At 38.9% G+C, this 25,736-nt stretch overlaps 2 protein-coding genes across 2 annotated transcripts; both read right to left on the minus strand.

The window, feature by feature from the left end:
- Nucleotides 1–918: 918 nt before the first annotated feature.
- On the minus strand, nt 919–1,458 carry LOC130980312 (uncharacterized). Its single transcript, XM_057904000.1, has one exon. It carries the CDS (start codon nt 1,456–1,458, stop codon nt 919–921), a length of 540 nt encoding a protein of 179 aa, XP_057759983.1.
- Nucleotides 1,459–17,240: 15,782 nt separating this feature from the next.
- Nucleotides 17,241–19,645, minus strand: LOC130981922 (uncharacterized). The gene has a single exon (XM_057905686.1). The coding sequence runs from the start codon at nt 19,418–19,420 to the stop codon at nt 17,579–17,581; it is 1,842 nt and encodes a 613-aa protein (XP_057761669.1). The 5' UTR covers nt 19,421–19,645; the 3' UTR covers nt 17,241–17,578.
- Between the last annotated feature and the right edge of the window lie 6,091 nt (nt 19,646–25,736).

The raw sequence follows: 25,736 nt of genomic DNA on the forward strand, positions 1-25,736 counted from the left end.
AGGTTTAGATAGTTTGATTTTCTGTATGAATGTATGATGATGCAGTTTCAACCAATTTTCATCGGGTGCATATAACTATCTAAGTATAAGATTTACCTAAATTTATGTGTTGTTGACTAATTTTGTATTAGTGTGTTTTTTCTTATATATAAACTATAAAGTTTGCTGTTAGAGTAAAAGTTTACACATTTTAAGTTATATTTATAAAATTTTATATCATTTAAAATAATTTAATTTGATTTACTATTTATTGTAAAAATAACGAATCTCAAATAGAATTAATTTTGAAGGAAGAAATTGCATTATAATATAGAATGGATTAGTTATTTCCAAAATTGAGTTTTTTTTTGTCAGATAAAATTGAGTTTTTTTTTTTGTCTTTGGCCTAATGCCAAACCGAACAAAAGATCGGGTCGGATCAGAAGCCAACACAACCCTATGCTACTGGTGTAGCACCTGCTTTCCTCATTCGTCTCTTTCGCTCTCCAACACTCGGGTGTTCATCAGCTGCGCAGCCATTACCACCGTCTGACCGCCGACGATCCCGGAGGCTGCGCTGGCAGCGTATCTCGCCGCCCCGCTGCCTAAGATCTTCAGTTCTACCACAACGTAGTCCTTCTCGTTCACTGTAACTATCGATTTTTACCGTCGTCGTCTGATGCTTTTGTTTGCCGGTGAAGCCCTTTTCCGTCGCATGACTGCCATGATTCGTCGTCGCTAAGGAAATTCCAGTTGGTTTCTCTGTCGCGTCGAATTTCTCCTTCCCTTGTTGACTGTCTTGCCCAGGTGTGATAGCATTATTCAGGAAGACGTTTCTCCTTTCTGGCGAAGTCGCATCAGTACCTTTGATAACTAAGAGAGGGTTTAGAGTTCCGGAATTTGGCATCAGGCCTCTCTGTCACATTGAATCCCCGAAATTCAGATTTTCTTGCCTCTGAATTCTGGAATGCATCCGTTCTGGTTCAAAGCTTCACTCCTTAATTGTTCTGTTATTTCTCGTGGGGGCTTCCGTCTCCAGTTTTCCTCCAATCGGCCTATTAGGGAACATTTCGCCACTCCATTAGCGACTTTATTTCCCTCTCTAGGGACCCATGTAAAGCCACAATTGGACAGACTCTCAGCCAGAAGAAAAATATCTCGAAGAATTGATTCCACCTCTCCTATATAAGTCTTTGATTTCACTGCTTGCACAAGAGGTAAATTGTCCGATTCTATTAAAATTTGCTCCATATTAAGATTTGTGGCTAGAATTAGTGCCCTTCTCATTGCTTCTGCTTCTGCTGCTAGGCTAGAATAAGCTCTGATTCTCATTGATTCTCCTGTTAACAATTTTCCGGAATTGTCTCGAATCACAACTGCAGTTGCTCCCTCTGCCGTCGATCTACTATACACATCGTCTACGTTAGCCTTCAGCCAGTCCCCCGGTGGAGGTCTCCAGGTAATGCTCCTTCTGCTCATATTTCTGTTCTGGTTTTTCCTGAGCTACTCCTTTTTTGCATTACTTCCCTGATTTCTTATTCTAGGATTTTAGCTTTGATGATGGAGCATTGGGATTAGTATTTTGGAATATAGCCTGGTTTCTCATTTTCCAAATCTCCCAACTTAGCATTCCAATCCTTCCAATCAGATTCTCTGCCTCTTCCTTTCCTTATCCTATAATTTTTCTGCACATTTCAATAAGCCATTTTGCAAAAGAATTGACTGTCTCTGGTGTTGGTAGACATTGACTCTGTGCTCCAAACCACGTTGCTCTAGTCCACTGGCATAGAAGAATTACATGCTCCGTTGTCTCTATTCCTTCCCTGCAAATTTGATAGATAGGAGGATTAATTATTTTCTTTTTAAATAAGTTGTTATATATTGGTATTATATCATGTGCCGCTTTCCATAAAAACATTCTTATCTTCGACGGAACATTCATTTTCCATCTCTTTCCAAAGATCCATCATATCTGTGCTTGTTGAAGGTTCCGCTCCTTCGCTGCCTTTTTTTCCTTCTTTGCCACATAATATCCTGTCTTAACTGTGTAACCCCCATCCCATTTGAAAGGCTATATTAGTCTGTCTTCGCTCCTTAGTAGACTTATGGGTGTTTGCAAAATTTTGTTACTTATGTTCTCCGGGAATAATTCTGTTATTCTTTCTTGTTTCCATCATTCTCCCTCGATGATGAGCTCGTTTACTCTATCCACTGAGTGATTTCTGTTCAAAAGGATTTTACCCATGCCCATAACCCAGTTGTCTTCCCATATCTTTACTTTTGAGCCCTTTCCAATACTCCATATCCCATTCCTTCTCAAGAAGTCCCTGTCTTGGATAACACTTTTCCATGCCCATGATCCTCCACTCCCGATGCCAGCTTCCCAAAAATCACTATCCTCAAAATATATTGCTTTTAGAATTTTTACCCATATTGCATTTGGATGTTCAATCACCCTCCATGCTTACTTGGATAGATAGGATAAATTCTGACATTTTAAGTCTCTAAAACCTAACCTGCCATCCCTCTTGCTTTTGCAAATTGATGAGCGGATAATTTATATGCTTTTTGGCATTATTTTTAGGTAGTTTTTAGTATAATCTAGCTACTTTTAGGGATGTTTTCATTAGTTTTTATGCTAAATTCACATTTCTGGACTTTACTATGAGTTTGTGTAACTTTCTATGATTTCAGGTAATTTCTGGCTGAAATTGAGGGACCTGAGCAAAACTCTGATAAAAGGCTGACAAAGGACTGCTGATGTTGTTGGATTCTGACCTCCCTGCACTTGAAATAAATTTTCTGGAGCTATAAAACTCCAAATGGCACGCTCTCAACGGCGTTGGAAAGTAGACATCCAGAGCTTTCCAGAAATATATAATAGTCCATACTTTATTCGTGATTAGATGACGTAAACTGGCGCTCAACGCTAGTTCCATGCTGCATTCTGGAGTCAAACGCCAAAAACACGTCACAAACCAGAGTTGAACGCCAAAAACACGTTACAACTTGGCGTTCAACTCCAAAAGAAGCCTCATCTCGTGTAAAGTTCAAGCTCAGCCCAAGCACACACCAAGTGGGCCCCGGAAGTGGATTTCTGCATCAATTACTTACTTCTGTAAACCCTAATAGCTAGTCTAGTATAAATAGGACTTTTTACTATTGTATTCAGTGTCTTTGACCATTTGGTCTTTTGACCATAGGTCCTTCTCCCTATTTTCGAATTCATATCATATTTTGGGGGCTGGCCATTCGGCCATGCCTGGACCTTCACTTATGTATTTTCAACGGTGGAGTCTCTACACACCATAGATTAAGGGTGTGGAGCTCTGCTGTACCTCAAGTTTTAATGCAATTACTACTATTTTCTATTCAATTCGATTTATTCCTGTTCTAAGATACCATTCGTACTTCAACCTGATGGATGTGATGATTTGTGACACTCATCATCATCCGTCCCTATGAACGCGTGCTTGACAACCACTTCCGTTCTACAAGCGAAAGCTAGAGTGTGTATCTCTTGGATTCCTGATGCACGACGCATGGTTGCCCTCGCCTGACAACCGAGCCTTCCATTCCGTGAGATCAGAGTCTTCGTGGTATAAGCTAGAATTGATGGCGGCATTCATGAGAATCCGGAAAGTCTAAACCTTGTCTGTGGTATTCCGAGTAGGATTCCGGGATTGAATGACTGTGATGAGCTTCAAACTCGCGATTGTTGGGCATGATGACAAACGCAAAAGAATCAAGGGATTCTATTCCAACATGATCGAGAACCGATAGATGATTAGCCGTGCCGTGACAGAGCATTTGGACCTTTTTCACTGAGAGGATGGGATGTAGCCATTGACAACGGTGATGCCCTACATACAGCTTTCCATGGAAAGGAGTAAGAAGGATTGGATGAAGGTAGTAGGAAAGCAGAGATTCAGAAGGAGCACAGCATCTTCATACGCCTATCTGAAATTCCCATCAATGATTTACATAAGTATTTCTAACTTTATTTTCAGTTTATTTATTATTAATATTCGAAAACTCTCTCACCATTTATTATCTGCCTGACTGAGATCTATAAGATGACCATAGCTTGCTTCATACCAACAATCTCTGTGGGATCGACCCTTACTTACGTAAGGTTTATTACTTGGACGACCCAGTATACTTGCTGGTTAGTTGAGCGAAGTTGTGAAATTATGTTTAGACCATGGTATTGAGCACCAAGTTTTTGGGGCCATTACCTGGGAATCAATTTCGAACAACAATTTAAGTATGAATCACAATTTCGTCCACCACAAATCTTGCTCCAACTTTTCCAGTGTATCCCCTTCTCTCTCTCCGAGTTTGCCCACTAAAATCTTGCAACTTTTGATCCTATTCTTTGGCAAAAGTTTTTGGGTAGCAAGACAATGCTCATAGTGTAACTGGGTATGGCTTGAATTACAACTTTAATCAAAGTCTCCTTCCCTGCCTGGTTGAGTAGTCGCTCTTTCCATCCTTCAATTTTGTTGTCTATCCTTTCTTCTAGCCATGCCAACGCCTTCGATCTTCCCCAATGTGCCGGTAACCCAAGGTATTTCCCAGGATTTTCCCAGGTTTGCATGCCCATAATCTCTTCTATATTGACCCTTGTCTGAATCCATACGTGCTGTCCAAACACTATGCCTGATTTCTCTAAATTTATCTTTTGTGCCGATGCATCCGTGTATCTGTTCAGAATTAAGATGCTTTGATAAAGTTCCTCTTCTTTGGCTTCCGCAAAAAGAATGCAATCGTCAGCAAACATAAGGTGGGTGATAACTGGTGCTGTTGGAGTAAGCTTAACGCCTGAAATACATCCTTTCCTTTGTGCTTCTTCCATAAGTGCTGTGAAGACCTCTGCTGCCATAATGAAAAGGTATGGTGATAAAGGATCACCTTGCTTCAGACCTCTTTGAGGTTTTATCCTCTTAGACAACTTACCATTTATTTTAATTTTATAACTTGCGCTTTTGACACACTCCATTACTAACTGTATCCAGCTCTGCTCAAACCCAAAAGAACGTAAAACATTTTCCAAAAAGTCCCACTCTAACCTATCATAAGCCTTGTTCATGTCCAATTTTACAGCTAAGTTTTGGGAGCCAAACCTGCCTTTTTTGTTTAAATTGTGGAAGGCCTCCTGAATATTAACAATGTTGTCTTGTATGAGTCTTCCTCCCACAAAAGAGCTTTGGATAGTGGAGATTAATTTATCAAGAAACTTTTTTAACCGGAGGATAATGATCTTCGTCATGATTTTGTAAATGTAATTACAGCAGCTGATAGGTCTTAATTGGCTAAGGCATTCTGGTTGTTTAACTTTGGAAATCAGGACCATTGTAGTCTCTCCCATGTCCTCTGGCATTCTCCTACTAGCAAAAATATCCTTAATAACATCACAGACCTCTCTACTGATAATATCCCAGTGCTTTTGAAAGAATAAACCATTAAGACCATCTGGACCAGGCGCTTTCAGGCTTCCCATACAGAAGGCTGCATCCCTTATCTCCTTATCTGACACTTTCTTTAGAAGCTCCCTGTTCATTTTAACTGTTACATTTTTTGGGATAATCCGGGTGCATTCCTCTACTTTGCTCCTTGTGGTTGTGGCAAAAAGATAAGTGAAGTGTCTCTCCACTAATTCCATGATGTCCTTGCTCCCTGTAATCCAATTTCCCTCTGCGTCCTTCAATCTTTCGATCTTATTCAAGTCTCTTCTTTGAATTGTCGTTGCATGGAAGAAGGAGGTATTTTTGTCTCCAAACTTTAGCTATTTTAATCTTGCTCTCTGCCCCCAGTACTTTTCTTTTTTCTTCCATAGTTGTGATATTTCAACCTTCATATCCTTGATCCTTTCCTACTGCTGTTCTGAAAAGTCCTGATTCTGCAGTTTTGTGATTTTTTTTTAAGTTGGTTGATTTTCTTGTCAGCTCTGGTGAAAATTCTTTTGCTCCATTGCTCCAATTCCTTCTTGCAACTCTTGAATTTTTCTTGTAGTTTTTCCCATTTATTCCTTTTATTTTCATTCTTTTCCCATCCTTGCTTGATGATCTTCTCACAATCTTTGTGATCTTCCCAATATGCTTCATACTTGAAGTGTCGTTCGAATTTTTCTTTCAGTTCTAGCTTTAAAATCAGAGGGCAATGATCAGATCCTATCGCTGGAGGGCTGTGAGGGTTGCATTCTGATATAATTTCCTCCACTCCCAGTTGACAAGGACCCTGTCTAGCCTTTCTCTTGTAACAAAGCCATTTCTAGGATTGCTAAACCATGTGAATTTTCCTCCCTTAAGTTCGATGTCCATCAATCTGTTGCTGTTCACAAAATTCCTAAATTCTTCCACCTGCTCTCTTGGCTTTGGGTGTAAGCCCAATTTTTCTTCCTAATTCAAAATATCATTAAAATCCCCAATGAACAACAGTGGTTCATTTTGATTTTGATTTTGAGCTACTAAATCCCTCCATTGGTTCCTTCTTTGCCTAAAGTTGGAGTCTCCATACACAAAACAGCAATCCAATTTATTTCCATTTCTATCTATAATATAAGTTTTAATAACATTATGACACCAAGAGTAAATATCAAGATTCATATTTCTATTCCATAAAAGACTTAGACCTTCGGACAAGCCCCGGAGTTCTACACAAAAGGATTTATCAAAACAAAGTTCTCTCTTTAACTTTCTGATTTTGCATTCCTTAGCTCTTGTTTCCATAAGGAAAATAATGGCCGGCTTGATCTTTTTGCAAAGATCTTTTAATTCGAAAACTGTCGTGGTTGCCGCCACACCCCGACAGTTCCAACTTACTATACTCATGGCTGGGGTTGGGGCATGTATAGGCCCGCCTCCTCAGCCTCTGTACTACTAAGAACAATTTGTGTTTTCCCTACAGCTATGTCTCTCTCTGTTATGTCAGCCTTCCTGGTCCTTTTGGTATTGGTGCTGTCTTGAAACAATTCTTCTTCTTCTTTTTCCTCTGCAGCTTTAATCATCAAAGTGTCCTGTTTAGCCTTCTTCCTCTTGATATTCAACTTGCTTATGATCTCCATTGTGAGCCTCTTTTTCCACTCAGCATGCAGAGCTTGTGTCTCCTTCTTTCCACTTTTATCTTCGTCCTCTTCCTCGACTAGCTCCACAAAATATGTGCCTCCTCCAGCTGTTCTCTGTATAATTAGGTTCTTCTCTTTTGCCATGCCATCTTTCTCTTCCTCCATTCTTCTGAGCTCCCAAATATCCCTGCTGTCCTCATTAGATTTTAAAGCCTTGCCTTTGTTTTGTTATTCCATTCCTCCTGCTACATTTGTTGTGTTTTTTGCACCAAAACTGGCCTTCAGAATCTCTCTTATTGTCTTTGGGCCCAAATCATCCTCCGTATTGTTATGCTGCCTTCTACTTCCTTCTTTTTTCCTGCCCTTTTTTGTGCCTTGTTGGTCCACTTCCATTAGGCTTGTGTGGTCCAAATTGTTTGGGCTTCCTCCTTCTTGGTTAATGCTTTTCTGTTCTCCCTGTTGTTTCCCGGTCTAGTACCCAAATTCTATTCCTTCTTTTATTGGGCCTGACCCATTAGTATTCCTTCCTCTTATGGCCCTGATCTCATTTAAGTCTGTCTTAATTTTTTTAGTATCTTCTCGGCTCTTCTATTGTAATTCCCTTGATTTTCTGCCATCCTCAGCTGATTAAGAGGGATTTCTCCTACCTGCTCTGTAGCTCTGAGATCCATTTGCCCTAACTGCTCCTGATTTTCTGATGCTACTTTCTTTCCTTTTTCCTTCCTTCCCTCTTCTAGACTTCTACCTACTCTGCTGGCTGCAGAATCCTGTAGTTCCTCCACTCTCTCATAGTTGTCTTGGATGTCACGCGCCTCCGTCTCTTCATCCCCTTCTTGTGATTTGCTCTGCTTCCATCTTCTTTTCTCTCCCCTATTCAGAGATTTGGCTTGGTCTACCCCTAGCCCATGGGTATATCTGGGTACGTCTGGATTCCACGCCACCATGACCATCTCTTTATTGCATTCCTTTTTGCTGTGCCTTATAACCCCACAGTTCATGCAATAACAATCTTGAAGGCACTCATATTTAAAATAAACCCAGATACTGGGGAGGTTTTCCCTTGCCATATAGAAGCCTGTGGCTAAAGGCTTGAGAATATCCACGGCTACCCTTACCCTTAGAAAAGTTCTTATGAGTACATGGTTCTTCATCGGATCTTCCACATCAATAACAATCCCCATCATGTCTCCAATAATTCTGCCTGTTTCACTATTCATGTTCTCCAAGGGTAGCCTATGTATCTGAACCCAAAACTCCATATATTGGTGGCTGACCTCCGATATTGATTCATGTTATGACCATAGTTGGAGATTTAGGAGATGACCTTTTATACTCCATGGTCCCCCTTTCAATGTCTGCAGACCTCTCCACATATCCTTGAAGCTTATCAGAACTTTGTTACGTCTCACTTCAGAGATGGAAACTTCTTCTGAATTTTCCCAGATTCCCATAATGGCATTTTTGCTGCTTCTAAATGGGATTTCTTTGTTTGATATGATTTGTCCTACTAAATTGATGCTGTCTACTTTATGTTCCTTTTTGCTGTTTGGCTTGATAGTGACTGTTTTTCCTTCTATCGACTCTCTTCCATAGTTTGGCATGTTTTGTGGCATCTTGTGTATCTTCTTTTGGTGCACTGCTACTGGTAGATGTATGTGATTGTTGGTTAACTGGCTAGCGTGATAAACTAGTTTGAAGAGAGAAGTGAAGGTGTGATCAAAGGTGTTGGGTTGTGAGGTGGAGGTAACAGAAGGTTAAGATTGTATGGTATTTAATGTAACTGTTTATGTTTTGGTTGAAATTGAAGCAACTCCCAAATTGGAGTAACCCTGTAGTGATACTCTCCTGTAGAGAAGAAATGTGCTCTCTTGTAGAGAGAATTTTGCTTTTTTTTTGGACTTGGCCATGGGCCAAAAGACTAACCCGGCCCTAAACCCAGAACCCGAACCCGCCCAGGCCCAGAACCTAGAACCCGAACTCGCCCAGCTCTCCAGCCCCAATGCCTGACCCTAACCTGCAGAGACATCTTCTTCCTCGAGATTAAGGCGTCTTTGCTTCGCCATTATCATCGGACCTCCGTGCTGAGCTCAAAAACTTCATGCATGGCGCTGATCCTGTAATGGTTCCTCCTGGTCGGAGTCACCAGCTCCAGTTCGTATCTCGTTCACTGTGGGCATTCCGTGGTCAACCGGCACGGAGTCCATCCCTCGTTGAAGCACCCGGTGGTGCCCTTGAAATTTTCCTGTAGTTGCTGATCTCACAGCCGTGATGTGTCCACTGCATTCCCTATTGATAAACCCCATTTGTATGGTTTATCTTGTATTGATTTTAGGGGATTTTATAACCTTTTACCCACATTTATCCATTGAAATAGCATGGTTTTATAACTTCTCCTTTAATTGTGCGTAAGAGTGAAAACATGCTTTTTAGGTCTTAAAATAGCTAAATCTAATTCTCCTTGATTCCAATAGATGCCTTGATATGTTTGTTAAGTTATTTAAGGTTTAGGAGGCAAAGATTGGATCACCTATGCCAAGCGAGATTCTGCCCAGACATAAATCTGGCATCGTCCCCTCCACTGAGCATATTTCTTATGTTGATAGTGTCCCTGCTGGAGTCATTTATCGGCCTATGCGAAGTCGTAGGCTGAAGCCGCCGTTCCCTCTGAAATGCATGGCTGTTCCAGGTTTTCGCTTCCACCCGCCCCGGTAATCCTTCATCGCTTTGACCTCGTTGGAGGTTGGTTGAAACTGAAACCCGATTGTCTTGAGTTCGATTGCATTGATTGTTCTAAAGATTAGAGAATCCTACTTCTGTTCTGATTATATTCCTGACCTGTACAGGTGGAGTTACTGTCCACTGCCTCTGTAGTTGATTTTCTGCTGCCATCGCTGCCAGTTGGTGAGCTAAGATGTTACCTTCTCGTGGAGTCCAAGTAGCTCCCACATCCGGTGCCTCTTCCAGCATTTGCAGAATGTCCGTGATGATTGTGTCTGTTGCATTCTGATATAATCTCCTCCACTCCCAGTTGACAAGGACCCTGTCTAGCCTTTCTCTTGTAACGAAGCCATTTCTAGGATTGCTAAACCATGTGAATTTTCCTCCCTTAAGATTGATGTCCATCAATCTGTTGCTGTTCACAAAATTCCTAAATTCTTCCACCTGCTCTCTTGGCTTTGGGTGTAAGCCCAATTTTTCTTCCTAATACAAAATATCATTAAAATCCCCAATGAACAACAGTGGTTCATTTTGATTTTGATTTTGAGCTACTAAATCCCTCCATTGCTTCCTTCTTTGCCTAAAGTTGGGGTCTCCATACACAAAACAGCAATCCAATTTATTTCCTTTTCTATCTGTAATATAAGTTTTAATAACATTATGACACCAAGAGTAAATATCAAGATTCATATTTCTATTCCATAAAAGACTTAGACCTCCGGACAAACCCCGGGGTTCTACACAAAAGGATTTATCAAAACGAAGTTCTCTCTTTAACTTTCTGATTTTGCATTCCTTAGCTCTTGTTTCCATAAGGAAAATAATGGCCGGCTTGATCTTTTTGCAAAGATCTTTTAATTCGGAAACTGTCGTGGTTGCCGCCACACCCCGACAGTTCCAACTTACTATACTCATGGCTGGGGTTGGGGCATGTATAGGCCCGCCTCCTCAGCCTCTGTACTACTAAGAACAATTTGCATTTTCCCTATAACTATGTCTCTCTCTGTTACGTCATCCTTTCTGGTCCTTTTGGTATTGGTGCTGTCTTGAAACAATTATTCTTCTTCTTTTTCCTCTGCAGCTTTAATCATCAGAGTGTCCTGTTTATCCCTCTTCCTCTTGATGTTCAACTTGCTTATGATCTCCATTGTGAGCCTCTTTTTCCACTCAGCATGCAGAGCTTGTGTCTCCTTCTTTCCACTTTTATCTTCGTCCTCTTCCTCGGCTAGCTCCACAAAATATGTGCCTCCTCCAGCTGTTCTTTGTATAATTAGGTTCTTCTCTTTTGCCATGCCATCTTTCTCTTCCTCCATTCTTCTGAGCTCCCAAATATCCCTGCTGTCCTCATTAGATTTTAAAGCCTTGCCTTTGTTTTGTTATTCCGTTCCTCCTGCTACATTTGTTGTGTTTTTTTCACCAAAACTGGCCTTCAAAATCTCTCTTATTGTCTTTGGGCCCAAATCATCCTCCGTATTGTTATGCTGCCTTCTACATCCTTATTTTTTCCTGCCCTTTTTTGTGCCTTGTTGGTCCACTTCCATTAGGCTTGTGTGGTCCAAATTGTTTAGGCTTCCTCCTTCTTGGTTAATGCTTTTCTGTTCTCCCTGTTGTTTCCCGGTCTAGTACCCAGATTCTATTCCTTCTTTTATTGGGCCTGACCCATTAGTATTCCTTCCTCTTATGGCCCTGATCTCATTTAAGTCTGTCATAATTTTCTTTAGTATCTTCTCGGCTCTTTTATTGTAATTTCCTTGATTTTCTGCCATCCTCAGCTGATTAAGATGGATTTCTCCTACCTGCTCTACAACTCTGATATCCATTTTCCCTAACTGCTCCTGATTTTCTGATGCTACTTTCTTTCCTTTTTCCTTCCTTCCCTCTTCTAGACTTCTACCTACTCTGCTGGCTACAGAATCCTATAGTTCCTCCACTCTCTCATACTTGTCCTGGATGTCATGCGCCTCCGTCTCTTCATCCCCTTCTTGTGATTTGCTCTGCTTCCATCTTCTTCTCTCTCCCCTATTCAGAGATTTGGCTTGGTCTACCCCTAGCCCATGGGTATATATGGGTACGTCTGGATTCCACGCCACCATGACCATCTCTTTATTGCATTCCTTTTTGCTGTGCCTTATAACCCCACAGTTCATGCAATAACAATCTTGAAGGCACCCATATTTAAAATGAACCCAGATACTGGGGAGGTTTTCCCTTGCCATATAGAAGCCTGTGGCTAAAGGCTTGAGAATATCCACGGCTACCCTTACCCTTAGAAAAGTTCTTATGATTACATCGTTCCTCATCGGATCTTCCACATCAATAACAATCCCCATCATGTCTCCAATAATTTTGCCTGTTTCACTATTCATGTTCTCCAATGGTAGCCTATGTATCTGAACCCAAAACTCCATATATTGGTGGCTGACCTCCGATATTGATTCATGTTGTGACCATAGTTGGAGATTTAGGAGATGAGCTTTTATACTCCATGGTCCCCCTTTCAATGTCTGCAGATCTCTCCACATATCCTTGAAGCTTATCAGAACTTTATTACGTCTCACTTCAGAGATGGAAACTCCTTCTGGGTTTTTCCAGATTCCCATAATGGCATTTTTGCTGCTTCTAAATGGGATTTCTTTGTTTGATATGATTTGTCCTACTAAATTGATGCTGTCTACTTTATGTTCCTTTTCGCTGTTTGGCTTGATAGTGACTGTTTTTCCTTCTATCGACTCTCTTCCAAAGTTTGACATGTTTTGTGGCATCTTGTGTATCTTCTTTTGGTGCACTGCTACTAGTAGATGTATGTGATTGTTGGTTAATTGGCTAGCGTGGTAAACTAGTTTGAAGAGAGAAGTGAAGGTGTGATCAAAGGTGTTGGGTTGTGAGGTGGAGGTAACAGAAGGTTAAGATTGTATGGTATTTAATGTAACTATTTATGTTTTGGTTGAAATTGAAGCAACTCCCAAATTGGAGTAACCCTGTAGTGATACTCTCCTGTAGAGAAGAAATGTGCTCTCTTGTAGAGAGAATTTTACTTTTTTTTTTGGACTTGGCCATGGGCCAGAAGACTAACCCGGCCCTAAACCCAGAACCCGAACCCGCCCAGGCCCAAAACCCAGAACCCGAACTCGCCCAGCTCTCCAGCCCCAATGCCCGACCCTAACCTGCAGAAACATCTTCTACCTCGAGATTGAGGCGTCTTTGCTCCGCCATTATCATCGTACCTCCGTGCTGAGCTCAAAAACTTCATGCATGGTGCTGATCCTGTAATGGTTCCTCCTGGTCGAACTCACCAGCTCCAGTTTGCATCTCGTTCACTGTGGGCGTTCCATGGTCAACCGGCACGGAGTCCATCCCTCGTTGAAGCTCCCGGTGGTGCCCTTGAAATCTTCTTGTAGTTGCTGATCTCACAGCCGTGATGTGTTCGCTGCATTCCCTATGCCAAGCGAGATTCTGCCCAGACATAAATCCGGCATCGTCCCCTCCACTGAGCATATTCCTTATGTTGATAGTGTCCCTGCTGGAGTCATTCATCGGCCTATGCGAAGTCGTGGGCTGAAGCCGCCGTTCCCCCTGAAATGCATGGCTGTTCCAGGTTTTCACTTCCACCCACCCCGGTAATCCTTCGTCGCTTTGACCTCGTTGAAGGTTGGTTGAAACTGAAACCCGATCGTCTTGAGTTCGATTGCATTGATTGTTCTGAAGATTAATGAATCCTACTTCTGTTCTGATTATATTCCTGACCTGTACAGGTGGAGTTACTGTCCACTGCTTCTGTAGCTGATTTTCTGCTGCCATCGCTGCCAGTTGGTGAGCTAAGATGTTACCTTCTCGTGGAGTCCAAGTGGCTCCTACATCCGGTGCCTCTTCCAGCATTTGCAGAATGTCCCTGATGATTGTGTATGCTTCAGCTAAGGGCGTTCTTGCCTTGATCGCTTGAACCAGGGGTAAACAATCTGATTCAATTATACAGTTCCTTATCTAGAGATTTTTTGTGAGAATAAGAGCTTCTTTGTATGCTTGTGCTTGAACTGCTAAAACTGATGTTGTCTTGAATTTTGATGATATTCCAGTAATGGTTTTTCCTTGCCAGTCCCTGATCACTGCTGCTGATGCTGCGATTCCTGTTTCCCTGTGAAAAGCTGCGTCTATGTTCATTTTCACCTTGTTGCGAGGAGGAGGCCTCCAGGTAATTCTTCTACTCTCTCCATTCCTGCCTGCTATAACTTTGTTATCTCTGTTTAAGTCCTTTGTTGCAATAAGGTATTCTGCTGTAATCTATTCTGAATGAATTATTGTCTGTTGTGGATTGAGTTTTGTTTGCTGGAATATGTGCTGGTTCCTTGCTTTCAAAATACACCAACAAACACATCCTAGATTGCACAAAACTTTGTCCTGTTCATTTCCTGCCACACTCTTGATTTTGTCAATTGTATTCATGAACCATTTATCAAAATATCCCACAATAAAAGCCGTAGGCACGATTTGAAGACTAGATCCAAACCACACCGCTCTAGTCCATGGGCATAATAGTAGCACATGTTCAATTGTCTCCTCTTGTTCCTGGCATATGCTGCACATCGGTGTAAGAGCACTTTTATGTTGATATAATTTCGCGTTCACTGGCAAAATTCCGTGCACTGCTTTCCATAAAAACATTCTAACCTTTTCTAGTACTGGTAACCTCCAAATCCTCTCCCATACCTCCTTCAAGTTCTGGCTTGTCGAAGCTTTGCTAAGCATTGCCTCTTCCCTTGTATCTTTCTCCTCCTTCGCTGCCTGGTATCTGGATCTGACTGAGTACTGTCCGTCGTTCCTATACGGCCAAACAAAATGATCCTTCTTATTAATCAAACTGATAGGCATTCTGGTTATCAGCTCAAGCACATTACCATGAAAAATATCCCGAATTTTGTCTAAGTCCCAACCCTCGCTCTCTCTTATTAGCTCGCTCACTCTTCTATGTTGAGTTTCTCCGACTCTCCTCAACTTGTCAATTCCTACCACCCAATTATCTTTCCAAATATCTATCCCTGCTCCACTTCCTACACTCCACCTTCCCTCCCTTCTGAGAAAATCTCTACCCTCCAACATACTCTTCCATATCCATGATGCGTTCCTTCCTCTTCCCGCTTCCCATAGGCTGCAATTAGGATAGTAAATGGCCTTTAGAATCCGAGCCCATATTGCTTCTTCCTCCTTTAGAAGTCTCCAAGCTTGCTTAGCCAAGAGTGCTGTGTTTTGGCATTCAAAATTCTTAAACCCCAAGCCTCCGTTTAATTTGCTCCTGGTCATTTTTGTCCAGCTCTTCCAATGAATGCTTCTTTCCTTACCATTGTTAGTCCACCAGAATCTCGCAATTGCTGATTCAATTTTTTTGCAAAAAGACTTAGGAAATTTGATGATGTTCATGGCATAGACTGGAATCGCCTGTATAACAGCCTTTATCAAAACCTCATTTCCATCTTGATTTAAAAGTTTCTCTTTCTATCTAGTGGTGTCAATATGCTTGGCCCTATGGGACTTTGGCCCTACTTTATAGGGCTAGAAGAATAAAAAGCCCTATAATTAATAGGGTCAAATTTTTAAAAAGCCCTCAGGATCAAAAGCCCTAGGGCCAACCCATGGATCACCTAATCTTTTTTTTTTACATTCTTTATCTCAACAATATACATAAAATTTGTTAAAAATTATTAATTTATTTTATTCCTTTATCATTTTTAAAAATATAATAAGAGATTATTTAAGTAATGAATAAATTATAAATATAATAGGAGAAAAATAATACTATATTAAAATTAAATACCTTCATCATTTTGCTCTTCTTAAATAATAGAATAGGTATACATCAATGAACCGGTGTGTGAATCCGGTTTGGGTTTTTGTAACATATACTGGATTTTAATTTTAGTGCTAGACTGCTAGTCAGCTATCTAGGTAGGTAACAGAGGAAGGCATTGATTGTTTTGTATCCTATTTCCTTAGCGCCAGTTGATTAATTGTTTTTAATTAATCTAATTAAATCATTAGTACAATAGTAGTCCTGAGCTTTAACTTTTAAGTTCGAAAATTTAAAATAAATGACGCCATGTTGGCAATCTATTTAAGATATTTTATTTGCCTCTCTTTCAAACTCAGGTATACTATGGCTGCTTTGCTTTTGGTTGAATAATTCAACCTAGTTCAGCAGTGGGTGTGTTAGATTCTACGTGTTATTGTGTGTGTGTCGGGTAGAAAGAGATAGAAAGGAAGGTGGGGCAGTGTGTGATTGAAGCATTTAGGCCGAATCTTATTTTTGTAGGGCTTAAAGGGCTTAAACGGCTAGTCCTATTTTGATTTTTGTTGGGAGGGCTTAATTAGGGCTGGGCTTATAAAATATGATTTTGAAATTTTTGGGGCTGTGGGTTAGAATTATTTTAGAGGGTTGAGGGTTAGCCCTAAGATTTGGGCTAAATTGACACTTCTATTTCTATCCTTGCATTTTGTCTAGAATCTTCTCTTATATCCACTCTAGCGCCTTGTAGGAAGGATTAATAGTAATACCAATGATAGGCTTTTTTTTTTTGGTCAGAGATCTAGACCAAAATCTGACCCAAACCTAATACAAAAACTCAAAGCCCCCAACCCGACCTGGAAATCAAACAAACGTTTACCTCTTCATTTTCCCAATGATAGGCTATGCAGGAACATCTTAGGTGCAAGCATGCATAGGTTGTTTGGAAGAAAAGCCTTTCAAGTTTCGGCCCAATCTGATATGTGATCCTAAGGGTTTTTGTTTACGCTTGGAAATACTCCACAACGAAAAACAATAAAATCAGACCCAAGAATACAAAAGAAGCAGCTTGGCAATACCGCAATAGTACCCACACTCCCACTGAATATTTTCTTAAAAAAGAATACAAGTGTCATTTTAAATCCAGACCCCCCAAAAAAAGTGTAATTTTAAATGTTTAATACATTTGGTTCGTCCATTGTAGGCTGGTGCATAGTCATTGATTTAATTGAGGTGTTGTGTTATTGCTTATTAGGTTATAGTCAAACTAAATTAGTGTTCGAAACCTTATATATTAACTAATTAGTTAAAACTACTGGACTTCATGCATGCCACTAGCTTTTATAAAAATTAGAGCTTGGTCAAAACCTTTTATATATCGGATTATTTATTAGTTATTACTCCTTACATGTATGATGTATTCATTAAAGTATTAAAAGAATCTAAACAACTTATCTTACTAAATAAAAGTAGTCCACATCAATAAAATTTTATACATGGTTTGACTTTTATTTGCCATGTTTCATTGCTCTAATGCTCTTGTTTCGGATTCTAACTTATTTTTACGTAGTCTTTAAAATAAATGTATCACATTAATAATGCAAATATTGTGAATCAATGGCAAGTAGCCCTAACGTGGGATAGTTTGAAGTGTCCAACTCTAGAAATTAGATCTCTTTGGAGTTTGGACCATGACCAAAACCCAGGTCAACTTGAACAAGGAACATATGTATATGTATGTTCATTGTTCAAAAAGGCAGCAATCACTTTTCAACTAGCTTGTGTTGAAGACTTGAAGAGCGAGTTCAGGTCTCACTCTCAATGTAACAAATAATGAGGTGAAAGCTCATGTGTACTTATCTTCACGTGAAGTTTGATATTTAAGAATCATTAGATAATTTGATAAGTTTGTCTAAATCATCATCTAATGATTTTCAATTATTAACTTCACATGAATACAACTACACATAATCTTCACTGAATAATTAACAAGTGAAAACAATCTTTACAAATTAGAATGAGGGAGTCAGGGAGTGTATTAGTTATTGATGCAACTTATGGTTATGGAAAGGCATTAAGCCTCCTCTAGACTGATAGAGCTCCAACCTACTCTTGGATTCGTGCAACAATTCCTCAAGGGTTTGATCTAAGGCCATAGAAGATTGCTTTGATGCCCATTCAAGAACTCCCAGAACCTGGGCCTGTGCAAGGTCTTGGCTGTCAGGGACGTGCAATGCAATGTAAGAGAGCAGAAGCAAGGCCGGAATCTGAAGCATCTGGTCTCCGAAATACACAAGCTGAATGAGGTGTTTGGCCCCTCCTGCGCCTATGATGGCCTTAGAGTGATCCAGGTGGAGGTAATTCTCCGAGCAGGCGAATTTGGTCAGCGCAATCAATGTCTCTCTTGTCACCTCTGCCTCTGTTTCATCAAGCAGTTTGACCAAGGGACTGATCATCCTTGTCTCGGTGGCCCGGAAAGTCCTTGCCAGACTCCCAACAACCTTAATGCAAGGAATCAAGAGATCCGAATCCCCTTTCTCGATGATCTTAAGAACTTCATCCACCACAGCCTTGCAGGCAGGGGAGTTTGGCTTGAATGCAGACCTCCTCAATTCAGGATCTTTCTCTGCCACGGCCGCGATCTCCATCACGGCCATGGCAGAGTTGTACTGCACAGCCTCAGGACCCCTCTGGAGCAAAACAGCAAAACAAAGCAACGCTCTAGATTCCGTGATGTTGCGACAAATGGCAGAGTTTCCCTTGGCCAAATGCCAGAGCGCCCTGGCCGCCATCTCCTTCATCTTGGCCTTGGTCTGAGGATCTTCAAGATCCCTCCCCTTCATGTTAATCCCGGAATATGAATGATGATGATTCTCCAATTTCTGATTAGCAGCATGCATAGCCATGGTAGTAGTAACAACCCTATGAAGCTGATTTCTAGATTGATTATGATGATCATGATGAGTGGCCAAAACAACAGCATGAATCGAAGTTGGTTTGAGGCTAACAATGGAGTACTTACTGTGTTCTTGAACAGTTTCAAAGGCAAGGTGAGCAACAAGTAATCTTATGATGTTATGTTGCAAGAACATGTCCTGGCATTTGGGGTAATGAGCGCTCATTTCAGACACAGCCCAAGCCACCACGCTTTGAACCTTCATAGCACCTTCTTTAAGCACTTGAGCGAATACAGAACACGCGCCACAATGTACCATATGCTCCACGCTCTCTGCATCACGCGCCAACAGCCCTATGGCGCGTGCCGCGTTCTCCTGCCCCTCGGCTTTTCCTTCCTTTAAGAGCTTCAACAACGGACTCACTCCTCCTTCCTCGATGATCAATCTTCCGTATCGCTGGTTGCCGGTGGCTAACGACGACAGAGATGCTGCCGCGTCGGACCGCTCCTCCGGGGAAGCTGTGCAGAGGATTGCGATCTGTTCCCATATGAGGCAGAGGATGGGCTCGTTCGCGGCGATCGGAGGGAGCCCGAGGTACTCGTCGTCGCCGTCGGCGCCGGAGATGACGCGGAGGAGCCAGGAGACGTCTCCAACGGAGTTTTCAAGAAGGACGGCGGTTTTCCTGAACGCGCCGCCAGGGATGATGGTGAAGACGCGCTTTACAAGACCGTTGGAGCGGCACTTGAGGACAAGAGAAAGAGCCCTGTCGAGCGCGTGCTCGGCTTCCTCCACGATCCGGCGCGTGGGTCGCTCGTATAGATCGGAGCTGGCACGCGCCGCCTGACGGAGCAGCGCTGCCAGCTTGTCCGTCTTGGACTTGAGCTCGGAGCATTCCTGCTTGAAGGAACTTGCCTCGTCGGCGGCCTTGGTGACCTGGTCCGCCAGCTGAATCGGCTTGGAAAGAATATGTTTTACTATATCCGCCATGAACGGTTTTTGGTATTTGTGTGCGATGTGAGCAAATGGGATTTGGTTTTAAAGAGAATTTGAATATGTGATAGTGATAGTGAGGTTCTTGATGGAATATGAACAAGTCTCTGCTTTTGAATTCAACTTTGTCCTCTGTTTTGCGTGGAAGAGTCTGTGTTGATGGCAATGAAAGAATGAGATTGGGTGATTGTGTTTTTTACAAGGTCAAACACGGTTTCTTTCTCTCTTCAATGTCATTAGTTATTACACTATCTCTCTCTTTAAAAACCTCCTCTTAACTGCAATAACCACCTTATTTTTTTAATAATTAATTATTTAACCTACCCCACCAAAGGATTCATCACCTTCCAATTATCTTTTTTCTCTTGCCTTCTACCAAAATCAACACACACCCACATGGGGTACAAGAATGCACTTTTCTTATTTTCTCTTTTTTTATGATTGGAGTTCATTTCGGGATTCTTGATGTTCACATGCTCTGCTTTAGTGTTTTTGTTGTCACTATCACATATTTCGATTTGCCATTTTTAGATAGCTGAAGCGGTAAGTTTGGTTTAATTCAAGGGCCTACATGAAAATCACCCTCGAGAGGATGCTTGCTTTAGCTGAATAATATCTTTAGGAAATCCTAGTTAGGTGAAGATATGTAGTGGAAAAAATAAAATCTTGAAAGTGACTTAGTTTCACTTGCTTAGTTATGTTACATATAGTTCTATTGCAACCTTTTTTTACTCTCTTACGACAATGCAATTTAACCATCCAAAAATTTGAAATTTTCTTGTTACAAAATTCGGTAAATTTTTGTTTGGTATTTGATAAGGAACACTTCAGTAACAACAAGGTCATAATAAAGAGATATATCATAGTGTGGCCACATTATTTTTTGGTATTTATTATACATTGATCAAGGATCTCTTTCACTGAAGTCAACATTTTCACGGTGGTCTGAATTAGTGAATTACACCGAGTCAAGTATGATTTGGTCACTATGTAATAAACTTTATCAACAATCCCCAATTGTCATAACTCTTTTCTATTATCTTAATCACGACGTGGTTTATTTCTTTGTTCATTAGCCTAGGAAAATCTAAAGTGGAAATGGAAATGCATTTGACCACTTTTGATCTATTATTAATTTGAACTTTTCAACCGTGTGTGCTTAGGTAATTTACGGTTTTTATTTCAATATTATAATGTATATAATGAATTCTTCTGATAACAATATACTTAATCCAACTAGTACTTATTAGCAATAATTAAATATTCAATTATTTACTCACAAAGGCATGGTGAACAATATCTCCAAGAGACTTATTAAAAGGTCACGAGAATTGAATTGTTTGCATAGTTTGTGAAGGTTGTGGTAAGCTTAGAAAATAAGGGTTGAATCTATGCTTTTTTTTTAGTTGTTGTTATAACTCTTTTAAATTAAAATTTTTAATTCTAATTTTGTTTGTACTCAACAGCGAAAATTTATGAGACAATTTATTTTTATCTCATGAATATCAAAAAACAGAACACAATAGAGAAGAGAAAAGCTAACACCAACATATATCCTGGTTCGATTGTCTTATACTATACAACCTAGGTACAGTCTCCTCCACAACAATGGAAGAATTTTCACTATAGTTAAAAGTATTACATATACCAATTTCACACTCAAATTCTACCATAATTTGACATTGGCTATCACACTCAATTTTTTGTTTTATTGTGTTGGATTCGTTACTTAAAAAAATAGTAAAAATAAAAAAAATAAAATTAATAAGGTTAATAATAAATGGGGAACATGTAATGTAATGTGAGCAGAGGCGTATCCCTAAAGGCTAAAGTTATAACTAAACTTTGGTAGTTAATAAGCTCGGATCGGACAATAAGAAATATTAAGCAGTAATTTATTTGGAAGGTACTTCTTGCAAATTAATTAAAACATTGAGAACATGCAAAAAATTGATCATAATGTAGTGAAAGAAGCGGCAAATTAGAGAATGTCACAATGACATCAGAATAGCACACAGGCTGTCGCACTTGGAGTTGGTGGCTCAAAACATGACTTATATAAGATTATAAGTTATAAATAACCTCTTGAGAATGGTTCAATAGGCTTATGATTATTTAATTACTATCATATTAATATATTGTATAAGTCTGGTTTGTATAATTTAGTTTAATGAGAGGTCAGAAATAGAATTAAGAAGCATAGATGGTGCAAGCTGGCTACAACAGTAGTAGTGAAATATATATCACATGATAATAATTTGTAAAGAGTTTGTGGGGATCGTATTTGGGATATGTGCTAATCTTGTTAGCAATCTTTCTTTCTAGTATCTTTTAATATGTAGTAGTATTTTTTGAACTTTGAAATTAAACAAGTTTTTAGTATATCTTTTTTCTTCCCAATTAAAAGACTATTTCAAAAATATATATATATATATATATATATATATATATTAAACCAAAGTTAAAAAAAAAAGAAAAAGTATAGGTTACCAATATATTATCTGTCAATTTATTACCAATAATAATTAATTATTATATTTTAAACACATGTACAAGGAGACACATCCAGAAAATACATATATAAAGACATTTCTATTAGACACAGCCATAAAAAAAAGACATTTTTATTAGACACATCCATAAAGACACTTCCGTTAAACACAATCATAAACAAGAGTTGGCAGATGTTGGCAGAAATGTTTTTGGTAACGTAACGGGATTGAAAAGAAAAAGATTTAAATATTTCACGTTTCTTATTTTTATTATATCACATAATTAAAAAATCTTGAATTTATTTTATTTTAATTATAATAAAATTAATGTCTTTTATTGAAATGAATAATCTCTAAGAGTCGAGACCTCGTAGAACTATGTTTTCTGGTGGTAAAATAGGAATAGGGAAAAATATTTTCTTGTCACAAAAAATAAAAATGAAAATAAGAAGAAATTTCAAGACACGAAATAAGAAGTAGCCCCTCATCCCTAAAGAGATACATAAGCCCCTCATCTATCAAACTTAAATCTTATTATTATTCAGTACAACAATTATTACATGGAATCTCTCCTCTAACTGATGGGTTAGCGTATGTACTATGTACATATAGTGAAAAATTGAATATATATCAAGGGAATCTCGGTAGATAATTAATTAATAAATAATACTCCAAATAGGTTTTCAAAAAATTTATTATTAGACAGTTTTGTTTCTCACAAAATTTAACTAAGATTTCGATTCTGAGGTTCTCAGATATCCCTTAGATACGTCTCCAAAATCATTTGATCCGGTTAAAATGGTGACGTGTCAGGTTAAATGTGATATGTCACCTTTAGGACATTTTGGTCCCCATCTACGCTGGACAAAACGACGTCGTATTGGAACCAAGGACAAAACGACGTCCTTTTGGGGAGAACAAATTTGTGCCCACTTAGACAAAGAATGCAAACGGCGTCGTTTTCATGTGGAGGACCTATTTGTCTTATAATAGTATCTTAGGGGACCTATTTGACCTATAATTCGTGATGTTAAAAAAAGTTATATTTACTTCAATGCAAACCTTAAAAACACATTGACATTGGTCTGTTTGTTTATCAAAATGGTAACATAAATATGAGAACCCAAACATGTTAACCACACAAATATTTGACTTCAATAGCAACACAAACCAAATCAAGTCAATAGAAGGTTTATTTTCTTCAACACAAACTAAACGAAACTATTCTAAACAACATAACGTCTTCTTCCTCCAACATAACAAAAGGTGGTAACATAACTAAGACAACAACTTTCACGCTAATTCTTAGAAGCATCATTTTTAAAAGATTGGTTCAACCCTTGTGTTGGAATGAATTTAAACAACTTAGATACTGTGCCACTGGTTACAGCTAATATTGTCTCAGCACTAACACTCCCCGAATTCTTGGCCCTAATTACTGTCTCCTTTGGACGTCTAAAAGAAAGCTGAGTTTGGAATAAACAGTATTGTTAAAATTTTGTGTGACAACAATACTGTTTATTCCAAGCTCAACTTTCTTTTACACATTCAAAGGAGACAATAATTATGGCCAAGAATTCGGGGAGTGTTAGTGCTGAGACAATATCAGCTGCAACTAGTGGCACAGTATCTAAGTTGTTCAAATTCATTTCAACACGAGGGTTGAATCAGTCTTTCAAGAAATGATGCTTCTAAGAATTAGCGTGAAAGTTGTTGTTTTAGTTATGTTACCACCTTTTGTTATGTTGGAGGAAGAAGACGTTTTGTTGTTTAGAATGGTTTCGTTTAGTTTGTGTTGACTATTGACTTGATTTGGTTTCTGTTGCTATTGAAGCCAAATATTTGTGTGGTTAACATGTTTGGGTTCTCAGGTTTATGTTACCATTTTGATAAATAAACAGACCAATGTCAATGTGTTTTTAAGGTTTGCGTTGAAGTAAATATAACTTCTTTTAACATCACGAATTATAGGTCAAATAGGTCCCCTAAGATACTATTATAAGACAAATAGATCCCCCACATGAAAATGGCGCCGTTTACATTCTCTGTCTAAGTGGGGACGAATTTGTCTTCCCAAAACGACGTCGTTTTGCCCCTGGTTCCAATACGACGTCATTTTGTCCAACGTGGATGGGGACCAAAATGTCCTAAAGGTGACATGTCATAGTTAACTTGACACGTCACCATTTTAACCGGATCAAACGGTTTTAGGGATGTATCTGGGGAATATCTGAGAATCTCAGGGTCGAAATCTTAGTTAAATTTTGTGGAGGACAAAACTGTCTGATGGTAAATTTCTTGGGGACCTATTTGGAGTATTATTCTTAATTAATAGAAGTCTAATCAACAAAAATCAATAAATATTTTAAAATTATACTCTATTTTTAAATTATTATTAATTAATAGTTATTTAAATTTTATTTTTTTAAATATAAAATTAATAATTATTAATTATAATTATTTAAAATTAACTAGTTAAAAATTGTTTATCTGTACTTCTTCGTATAAGTAAAGCAAAACTTGATTAGATGTATTATCAATTATTTTGCTTGTTAGTTGGCCGAAATAAAAATGGTTACCTAGTTGGGTCCATAAAATACAGTGCCTGCTTTAGCCTTTTATTACATGTGTTAAAGTACTTTGTTGGCTAGTATTACACCTCAATTCTTAATGGGACCAAAACTTTATTTGTAAAGCTGGCAACAAAATTTAGCTGAAAATTTTCTTTCTATTTCTAGATCTTAATTAGAATCACAATTTATTTACCTTTTCTTCCGATCCCCTATTGTTATTTTATTGTGAAATTTCGTATCTCATATATCGCTCCCAACATTTACATAGCTTCGTTCAGCACCTTATCACTGTACGGAATTTTGAAATTGGTTTCAAACAAGACACAATATTTATACACAACTGACGAATGATGATGTCGCATGCCATTAAAACCAAGCTACTAACTTTATTTCCTTACGGGCAAAAGAGGACAATTCTTTTTTTTTTTTTTTTTTTTTGGGGGGGGGGGGGGGGGGGGGGGTCCTCTAATTTGTTAATAATTTCCTTCAATTCTGTGGACAAGATTAATCATAATTAACTTTAGATGTGCAATAATAATATCTATCTAGTATTCTAGTCACATATAAGGCATAATTAGGGATATGAAGGCACCACGTGTGAGCACAAATGTTTCATAATTTGTCCCATTTATTTGAGCATATATAGTGCATATAAAAGCAGAGATTGATAATTTGATAATTGATATCACTTTTGGCTTCACATAATTGAATATAATTTGTGTGATACCGAAGAGACAAGGCACAAAAGCAGACATAGTGTTGTACTGAGTTTGTACTTTGTACCCTTTTGTCCCTTGCCCCTACCACTTTAATTTGTACGAACTTCGCGGAAGCACCCTCGTCTGGACTATCCCTCCAAACTCTCAACTCCATGCCATGCAATATGTCCCATCTATAAATTCTCTTTTAAGCGTCTCTAGAGACCTAACCATTAATTATTATTAATTCCATTTGAGTTTATTTTTTAGTGGATATAGTGCTCATTATATATCAATACACACATTGCTCCACAAGAACAAACTTAGAATATGACGTTTCACTGAAGCGATTACAAAAATAGATTACTATTATATTACGTGTAATCAGATATTCTTATAAAATATATATTAAAAATAAATTAATATTTTTTAAAATAAAAAATTAATAAAACAGTAAAATAAAAAATTAATTACTTTTAAATTAAAATAATAGGATATATATTTATAGAAACTACGAAATTAATGATAATTAACTTTTTACTTTATTATT

Source organism: Arachis stenosperma, chromosome 5 (genome assembly GCF_014773155.1).
Source record: "Arachis stenosperma cultivar V10309 chromosome 5, arast.V10309.gnm1.PFL2, whole genome shotgun sequence".
NCBI lineage: Eukaryota > Viridiplantae > Streptophyta > Magnoliopsida > Fabales > Fabaceae > Arachis > Arachis stenosperma.

Bases quoted from the DNA above. Each gene is read 5' to 3' on its own strand.
- LOC130980312 (XM_057904000.1), bottom strand. From the start codon at position 1,458: ATGAGCAGAAGGAGCATTACCTGGAGACCTCCACCGGGGGACTGGCTG.
- LOC130981922 (XM_057905686.1), bottom strand. From the start codon at position 19,420: ATGGCGGATATAGTAAAACATATTCTTTCCAAGCCGATTCAGCTGGCG.